Raw genomic sequence first — 9,709 nt, forward strand, 5'->3', positions numbered from 1 at the left:
CGCTGAATGAGACAGTCTGAAATAATGGCTGTTGCATAAAAAGCTGATAGATGATGACATTAGCTGGTAGGGTTGGCTGGGTCTGGTTCATCCTCCCGTTCTCAATTAAGATTTTCTGAAATTAATGTGGGGTGTTGTAGAGTTTCCTGAATATCCCGGCAACTATAATTCAGTTATCTGAGGGAAAACAAGATATTACATAAGGTCATCAGAAGTCATCTTATATGATAGGAATGAGTGAGAGTAACTAATGAACATTACTCAAGTACTGTCCTAATGGCATCTATATTTTACCTGTGAATTTCAATTTTATGCCACTTTATATTTATATATTAATGATAAATGCATAAAGTGAAAGATCAGTGGACAGGAGAAATGTTTTGTTATCTCACCTCTGCACTCGTATCTGAGGTCCGAGAAGATGACGTGTTCCTGTGAGAAGACAAACAGTCCCAGTCGGCCTCCAGCCAGGGTGTGGTCGTACACTGCCCCCGAGTCGGTCATAATCTCCCTGCCCTCATACACCACCACCCTGAATTAGAGGACACAACAGTTTTGATAATGGAAGTGTTAGACGTTGCTTTTCCATAAAACTACAGAATATCAAAGATTTCCCTCTTTATAATCATATGTATTTTTGCTTTAAAAATGGTCTTTTACAAATAAATTGTTATTGTAGGTTGTCAACTACCCATTTATCATCTATTTCAGTGGATCCAAGCATAAGTGCATGATTGGGGACCCTGATATCTGTGTCAATTGTAATCAAACAAACGCAATATTATGTGAATAAGCTGACAGCTAATACTTCAGGTTTAATTAACTCCTGCTGTCTCTGTTAGAACAACACAGCTACAGCTAATACAACTGATAATGGATGTATTAAATTTATAGTAAATGTGGGAATGATGCAGCGCTGACAGTATTTAAAGGCACTGAGGCTGTGGGGACACTCAAATAAAATTCTGCTTGTGGCTCCATAAAGGTTTGGGCCGGCCCTGCAGGTGGATAATAGTGAGGAGATGCTTATAAAGCACACAATGGATCTTTGTAGCACCCATCAGAAATATTCCTGTGTGTAGGTGTCCTTCACAATCAAAGAGCTTCTTTTCAGTCTCCCATTCAAGAATCAAGCAGTCTTACAGTGCAACTGTTCAGTTCCCAGAATGCAGCATAGCTAATGCTTGCGTCTTCAAAGATGGCCTTCTTTAAAGGTACCGGAACAACTGCACTTGGCTCATACCAGTCTTTTTCTCAGCTTGGAGGCAGAGCTTTAGCCATGCTGTTGTTCTCTAAATCCACACACACATAAACAGCATAGAGCACAGGAAACTTATTGCTTGGAGGCCTTTTTTTTTGTTTTCAAAGTCCATTAGTGGGAGGTGCAACTAAGCAGAAGTAGATGTGACAGGTTGAGGAGAACTGGGTACAACGAAGAGAGTGAATCACACTGTTATCATAAAATAACTCTGGGAGATTGATGATATCCCTGAGCATAAGGACATCTGAGGATGAATTATTCCTTCAAGGGTGATACTGAATGTGATTTTCACAGATTTAAGAGGTTACTCAGCAGATTGTTGCCCCATGAAAAACCACATAACCTGAGCTGGTATTGACTTAGCCGAAATGTGTTATTTAGAGGAAAAGGCCACTTTTTTTTGGTATGTTCTTTTCCTCATTTTGTACAAATCTCATTTTACCTTTCATTCGTTTTGTTTACTTCATTCAATGATGAAAATCTCCTTGCAGACACTTGCAGTAATACCTGTGGTTCTGGCACAATGAATTTAATAATTATTTTAATAATGAAATCATTCAATTAAGTAAATTTACCTTAATACTGCTAATACTAATCATGCCGCTCATCATCCAGTTGTAGAAATGACACCTTCTACCATACGATGATGTGACTGTGACTGTCTTTGTACCTGATGAACCCAGTCTTGGGTCTGTGGGTAAGGTGCATGCGATAAGCCGTGTAGTCCTTCCAGCCAGTCTTATTGGGGTCATGCCACAGTGTTCTGACCTGAAACAGACACACGCAGACGTCAGAGGAGGCAAGAATCATGTCTTAAAGTATCTGATGTGTCGGTCTAACAAAGGATGATGTGTTCAGGGTTATTAAAGGGAGGGCCTGCCTCTTCCAAAGCTAACTGTAAAGGGGTTTATGATGAGCAGACTACTGTAAAATGAAAAGACAAGGGGACAGAATTGCCTGGTGTCTGGTATTTCCGGTGTGCCAGAGGGCATTGCGGAGATACTCCCCTGGCCCTGTGGTGGAATTGACCAGTTTAATGGAGACGCCCGCTGTTCCAAACGCTTTGGACGGCTTTTTCTCCCAATAGGCCTGAGACACCTGCAGAACGTGGAGGATAAAGAAGTGCGCCGGTTAAGTTGATGTATATACAGTAGTAGACAGTTCAAAGTGTGATACTATAATTGTAGATATTATTGAAGGGACAGGGGAGGTCCAGTCGGCATGCAAGCCTCACCTGTTTCCACATGACCACGTAGAAGCGTTGACTGGACTGGTAGGCGAACACGAAGCCTGCGTAGTCGTCATCTCGGTTGGTGTTCACATAAAAAGTTACGCTGAAGTCCACAGCACTGAACTTGTCGTATCCTGTAACCAAGGGGACATTTTTTTTTAAAGACTCCATCATTATTCTTGGAATGGGTTTCGATTTTTCTGCAATCATGAGCAATCTGACCTAAAGCGATGCCTGGGTCGGAGTTTGCTGTCTGCAGCAACTCTGTGCCCTGGCTGCGGATCACCCAGAAGGGTTCAGACTGCGTGGTGCCTTTCGGGTCCAACAAAACAACCTGAAACCTCCTGAAGTCTGTAGAGCTAATGTCTTGGTTCAGTGGACACGGATCCAGTGCATCTGGAATACTGTCATTGTCAAAGTCGTCAAAACATGCTTCTCCGCTGCCATCACCTGAGAGAGAGAGAGAGAGGAATAGAGAGTTTGGGTGTAAAAACAAAGGTGTTGACAAAAAAATAACTAGATGAGATAATGCACTAATTAGCATTTGTATCATGAAATTAGAGGTAGTCTCAGTCCTGTTAATGGAGTTTTAGTAGATTAGGTTTAGGTTTCTGCAAGTGATGCCCTTACTACCTTTCAAAACCTAAAATAACACTGACCATTCAAGTCCAGCTGGTCTGTGTTGGGCACTAGTCGGCAGTTGTCCCGGTCATCAGGGATACCGTCGTTGTCATCGTCGTGGTCACAGGCATCTCCCTTCCCGTCATTATCATGGTCGGCCTGATTGCTATTGGCGATGTAGGGACAGTTGTCTAGAGAGTTTTGGAGGCCGTCCTCATCAATGTCATCGTTGTCGTCGCACATGTCCCCCACTAGGTCACTGTCAGAGTCAAGCTGCTCTCAGACACACACACACACACACACACACACACACACACACACACACACACACACACACACACACACACACACACACACACACACACACACAAAACCATAGAATTAATTGCATTAGTGCTTCTGCGGGAGGGTTTTCTCGATTGAAACCGTGTTAAACCACATATCACCCTACATTACTATTTGAAAAAAAGCATACAAGTTTTTATTTGTGTGTGTTTTCAGGGACCTGCAGTGGGTTGTGTAGAAGGGGACAGTTGTCGCACTGGTCTCCGACACCGTCCATGTCTGTGTCCCTCTGGTCAGTGTTGTAGATTAAGGGACAGTTGTCGCGGTCATTCAGAACCTCTGAAGAAAGCGTGACATACACACACATACAGCAGGTGAGATGCACTTCATGTGGCTTTTACCATGTTATTACACATAAAAAGACACATTAACCACTATAAATCTAAACCGTGTTTGTGTAAATGTAATCTAATCCATAAATAAAGAATGATTTAACAGCAGGCTATAGCCACTTTTTAAAATGCACAGCATTATTATTTTTGGACATTCATTATTTATTGTTTACATATAGACAGTTGTTTCCTTCTTTCCCCCCATTTGTTTCCACTCTCCATCATTCTCAAGGCACTTTTATCGAGTTAGTTATTTAAATAAGTAAAATTGCTCCAACTGATATTCAAAGGTAAATACACTAGATTAAAAAACAAGACTGCAGGGAACGATTAGGTTTTTCGGTGGAAAGAAGAAATAAGCCTAAGTTTTGGGTAATGTAATGTTGTTCATTTGTTAAATAGAGGAAAGGGTGCAACAACACATTGGATATGTATCTAAAAGTAAGTAATAAGTTCCACGGTTCGGTGAGTAGCTCCTACCATCTCCATCTATGTCAATGCTGCAGGCGTCTCCCTCTCCGTTGCCATCGGTGTCTGCCTGCAGTGGGTTGCTATCAAACGCACAGTTGTCACAACTGTCCCCGACCCCGTCTCTGTCAGAATCGTACTGCCGAGGGTTGTACACCAGTGGGCAATTGTCCTATGTCAAACAGTCACAGGCGTTCAACCATGCAATCATACACAGAGATGTCAATATACACCTGTTTTTTAAGACATGGTATCCGAGAGTTAATCTCAACTGTAACCCCACCCTCTCATCTATGATGCCATCGTTGTCATCATCGGGATCACAGGCGTCTCCCTGTCCGTCCTTGTCCAGGTCTTCCTGTCCAGAGTTTGGTAGCCTGGGGCAGTTGTCCTACAGCCATCACAACTCAAGTTAAGTGGAAGCAAATCCATCCAGAACATTGCTTCAAAATCTGTGATATTTAAATTTAGGTGTATCTGTATTAACCTTTTGACAGTGATAGGTCGCGTTTTGCTTGCAGGTCAATATGTTGTTGGGCCATCCATCCAGGTCGGAGTCTTCGCCACACAAAAAGCCATCGCCTGCAAACCCGGTCGCGCACACACACTTGTACAAGACCTCAGATGCCAGACCCAGGTACGTACATACAGCATACTTGTGGCAGGTGTGTGTCTTGTCTTTGCAAGGATTGTATGGTTCACACACCTACAACAAAAAACAAGCATCTGAGATTACACAAGCAAAGAAAGTAGTTCATACAAAACATATTTAAAATATCACAAAATAAGGCTCAAAGAGTAAAACATGCCTGTCTGGTTTTCTGGGCTTCCTGCAGTCCAAGGCCATATGGCTGTGTGCCTTTATAACGAGGAGGACAGGGCAGGCAGTAAAACCCTGGGTCTGTGTTGACACACTCTGTAACACACACACCCTCCACTTCACACTGAAGAGATAGATAAAACATGTTCAGATAATGTACAACTGTGTGACAGGTGTTGTGTACAGAAGGAATTTCCTGCCAGGATCAGACTACAGAGTCATAGATTAGATGTTTAATTTGACAAACATAGTATATATGATTTGGGTCTTTTACAACCTGCAAGAAGTGCCAAAATTATAAAAGGTTGTGACGATTCATCGAATCCATTTTGAGACATTTTACTGAAAACCAGAAATGTCCACCGCGTGATGGCATGACAGGAAATGTGAGGGGATCCTCAAAGACATTAGGGTTCATCCTCTGGGATCTATTAAGGTCTATTCAAAGATTATGAAAATGCATTTTGAGAGATACATTTTAGTCTAGACCACAGTGCTGACAATGACATAATAAACCAGTAGTCTTTTAGCTCTCAGTTCGAATTATGTATTCACATGAATCGTTCTGTCGGAGTTTGCACATTCTCCCTGTGTCTGTTTTGTTTTTTTCCTGGTTTTGTCGTCTCTCACCATTGTCCTATAGTCTGATCATGTCCCTACCCAAGTGACAGATTCTCACTTACGAGTTACAACCAGATATCTGTTTATTACCTCATTTTCATCTTCACAGTGAGTACCATTGCCATTTAAACCCACTGGACAGCCTTCACACTCCCACGATCCATCAGTATGTGATGTGCACGCCACACCGGGAAAACATGGACGTGACAGCAAGCACACGTCTGAAAACATACATATTAATGCAATATGTCTGATTGAAATCCACTTTTGATTCATTTATTCTGCCATAAGCCTCAATACTTGAATTAAGGCAGAGTGGATTAGGTTCGCCAATTTGTAGAATAATATCTGTTATCACAATTATAGCCTGATATTTGTGGACATGGTTAAGTTTACCTATAGGACATGGTTGTTTGTTACAAGCGTCATAGTCCGCAGCGACTCCAGCACAAGTCTTCCCGCCATTCTGGGGGGCAGGGTTCAAGCACGCTCTCTGGCGACTTGAAAGACCTCCTCCGCAAGACTCTGAGCACAATGACCATTCAGACCAGGTTGTCCAGCCTCCAGCAACTACACACGTAAACACATCGTTTAGTTTCAAGGCAGTTAAGCACCACAGTGCTCATGTGCAGAGGTTGTGTGGGCATTGGCACTCCTGTACTCACTGGGGCAGAGTGTGTTGTTGCAAGGTCGTGTCTCTGTGGCCCCGCCTGAGCACCCTCTGCCCCCCTTGGGTGGCGGAGGGTTGTTGCACAGACGTACCCGTGCACTGCTTCCCTCTCCGCATGTGGTTGTACAAGGAGACCAAGGAGACCAAAGGCCCCAGTTCCCGTCAGCACGCACTAGACATTAAACGTGCACATAAAGAATGTAACAAGTCGATTTTCACGAAACCTGGAAAATGGAAAATGAATTACAGGCCACCAACACTGTGTACATATTCAACTAAAACATCATGTTTCCAATTATGTCTATGTCTTTAGTCCAAAAGAGCAGAAGGTTTAATCTTTCTACTCTTACCCTTGGATTGGTTGGGCCCAATACATACAAAATAACGATAAATCAAGTCTACACATGTCCTACCCTTTCGGTCACATTTCGTCAGCATGCAGCTGCGGGTTTGAACTGATGGGCCGGCACAGGACGGCATGATGCCGTTGCATGATCGGCCTCTTTGCTGCCCTCCACGTCCACAGGTGACAGAACAGTGAGTCCACTCAGACCATGGGGACCAGCCGTCTTCGTTATCTTTATACAAATGGACACACATGCGCTGTTGCTGGACTTGCATCCCACTTAATGATCTTATCACGCTTAAATAATAGTTGCTGGCAAATCACACTTACTGACACAGACAGGGCAGCAACCTCCATCAATAAAGGAGGTGTAGATGCAGGAAACAGGAGGGCACGACACCTGCTGACACACCACCGTTTCTTCCTTAATAAGGGAAAGAAGAGTCATGACCAATTAGTTGTAACAATATAGTCGATATAGCTATACCGTGATATTTGAACCAGATGTTTTTCTTAGATGCCAGTCCTTGCCGAGGAAAGGTATGACTCATTGATTAGGTTACTCTGCCTATCGATCTACAACAAAACCAATGTAATTTTATAAAGAGAAACAGAAATTAAGCTTAGCATATAGATAGAGGCCAACAAAAGCAGTTCTGGAAATAAATTAAACCACATTGGATAAAGGTGAAACTTCCCCAACTGGTAAATATGTGTTCAATGGATTAATTTGTCTTGTTGGGAATAAAGTGTATTCCCTTTCTAGTTGAGAATTAGTCCAGAAGATTGATGCCACTCTCATATATGTTATATATTTTACTATATATGTTAGAGCCAAGAAACCATTAGCTTAGCATTAAGAATCATGGGAAACTAACTAGACAGACTTTGTCCAACTTAGCTCATGGCTCTCAGCTGTGAAATAGTCTGGCACACAATGGGCCATAAACGCACAAGTTGTTTTTCAAGGTTTTTGTATGGATAAAACAAGATACAGATAAAATTGAGTTTACGATGTGGATTTTTTTGTTTCACTTCAAAGATAGAGAAGCTGTTTCTCCATTGGTTTTTAGTCTTAATGCTAAGTTAAACAAACCATATCCTTCTCACCACCTCTAAAGCTCACGCACATTAAAGACTCTTAGCCAGAATATTTCTTGGCCGGAGCGCTGATTTCCTGGATGTGGTAGTTTGTTTTTACCCCTGAACAGAGCCAGGCCAGCTGTTTCCCCCCTCTTTGCAGACTTTATGCTAAGTTAAGTTAATGGTCCCCTACCTGTGGTGTGACAGCTCATACTTGGAAGGACTCAAATGAACTCTGCGAGCAAGAAGGTCCTAACAGGTGGGGAAAAAACGATCTACAATCTGTCTTGTGTGTAGGTGGGAATAACTGAGAAGTATTAAGAAGTAAATGGGAAATGAAGAACTGCTGAGTTGGTTTGCAAGTTTCCCGAATTTAAAATGATTTCTTTAAGGGTTATAGGTTGCATCAGAGACAAAGACTTGAGACGTAGGACTCTGACTCTTCTTGTTCAAGGATCTTACATCAAAAGTTGAGACTTAAACATTCGGGCAAGGTTTAAATCAAATATAAGAGGCATGCTTAAATTGGAGTGTTCTGCTGCTTCAAGTTTTCTGACTGAAGAAACTAGATTCAGACGAAAGCCCACAAAACGAGGAAGACTTTGACTTGACTGATGTGAGACGTGGAATCAAAAATGTAGAATGACGTGAGCCCTGACTCTGAGCCACAAACAGAGTTAAATAATGATACACCCTACCCTCACATGACAGTTCTTAGACTCAATCAAAGAATTGCTCTGTGCTCTCTCATGGGTACACCTCACTGCTAATATGTCATAGTTTCATCAGATTTGTTCAACACAGACCAGACAGGTACAGGAGGTGCAGCTGTCAACCTCCCAGTCCTCTCCCTGCTCGTACACTCGTCCGTCCTGCAAACACCAGGGCTCGCCGTCTCTGTCCCTGTCAAGATCACTGTCATCACCGCCGCCGCCAGCACCACTACTGATGCTGCTGATGTCACTCTTGCTCGTGTAACTGCTGATGCTGATGCTGCTGCTGTTGCTCAGCTCATCCAAAGTTATGCGCATCTCTTCATTTTCTTTAGTCTGAGAACACAAAAACACAGCATTTTGGATCACAACGTGTTTATCTGTGTTTGTATCTAGATGTGTCCTGCGTTCATACACAGGGACCTGCTGGTGTAGGCCAGAAAGTTGGTGTGATAAGTAGCCAACATTTTAACACTGGATGTATTCTTTCTGCATCCAAAAATGACCATGAAATTTACCACAAACCACAGAGCTTCATGCCAGAAAAAAGTTGCTGCTTGTTCCACTTTTACTGGAAGCTGCTCCTTGTTGGTTTTGTCGCACAGATTTTTCCCACAAGACTCAACAGCGTCACATTTAATGAACAGAGCATTAAAGAAAATGCTTGTACGTTGAAATGTTTTTGAAATTGTCTCCAATTATTAAATAATAATGCAATTGTTTCTTAAAATTTTAATCTTAACAAACGGTAAGTTCAAATACATCTAAACCATTTTTTTTCTTTCTTATGCTTTTACATCTGGTTTCTAGCCCATGCGTCATCAAAACTAAAAGTATTTGCGTGTCTCACTACTCTCTCCAGGTCTTCGAGCAGGTTGCCGGTCACAAGGCGCAGGCCGTGGATCTCCGTCAGCACACCCACCAGCTCCTCACACGGATGACGGCAGGTTTGCGACGACACATTGTCGACCTTTGCACTGCCTACACCTACACAGCAGGAAAGGGTGTGTGTGTCTGTGGTAGGTTTCAAACTTGAGTATGCATTAATGATATAGACAGATAGAAAATGCATCTGTGCAGAAATCACATGCAGGTAGATGGTGTGCGTTTTTTTTTAGCAAATACACATGTGAAAGCAGTTTGTGGTACCTGCATAGAGGAACATCAAAAGCCAGAAGAAACCCCTCAGCGGACTCAT

At 42.5% G+C, this 9,709-nt stretch overlaps 1 protein-coding gene across 1 annotated transcript; it reads right to left on the bottom strand.

The window, feature by feature from the left end:
* Window positions 1-169: 169 nt before the first annotated feature.
* LOC128427268 (thrombospondin-2) lies at window positions 170-9,709 on the bottom strand. The gene is made up of 20 exons (XM_053414356.1): window positions 9,661-9,709; window positions 9,362-9,492; window positions 8,605-8,847; window positions 7,046-7,139; window positions 6,783-6,947; window positions 6,365-6,541; window positions 6,096-6,269; window positions 5,790-5,920; window positions 5,068-5,202; window positions 4,746-4,964; window positions 4,542-4,649; window positions 4,271-4,430; window positions 3,619-3,737; window positions 3,152-3,386; window positions 2,715-2,942; window positions 2,496-2,626; window positions 2,219-2,359; window positions 1,932-2,029; window positions 393-532; window positions 170-177 (listed from the first exon to the last, which is right to left on the bottom strand). The coding sequence occupies exons 1-20, from the start codon at window positions 9,707-9,709 to the stop codon at window positions 170-172; spliced, it is 2,886 nt and encodes a 961-aa protein (XP_053270331.1).

Source organism: Pleuronectes platessa, chromosome 21 (genome assembly GCF_947347685.1).
Source record: "Pleuronectes platessa chromosome 21, fPlePla1.1, whole genome shotgun sequence".
NCBI lineage: Eukaryota > Metazoa > Chordata > Actinopteri > Pleuronectiformes > Pleuronectidae > Pleuronectes > Pleuronectes platessa.

What these genes read in the sequence shown, in the direction of transcription:
- LOC128427268 (XM_053414356.1), bottom strand. Translation starts at nt 9,709, where the DNA reads ATGAGTCCGCTGAGGGGTTTCTTCTGGCTTTTGATGTTCCTCTATGCA. An exon ending in TTTGATGTTCCTCTATGCAG is followed by an intron (nt 9,493 to 9,660) that starts GTACCACAAACT and finishes GTGTAGGTGTAG; the next exon opens with GCAGTGCAAAGGTCGACAAT. An exon ending in CCCAAGACTGGGTTCATCAG is followed by an intron (nt 533 to 1,931) that starts GTACAAAGACAG and finishes CCTCTAATTCAG; the next exon opens with GGTGGTGGTGTATGAGGGCA.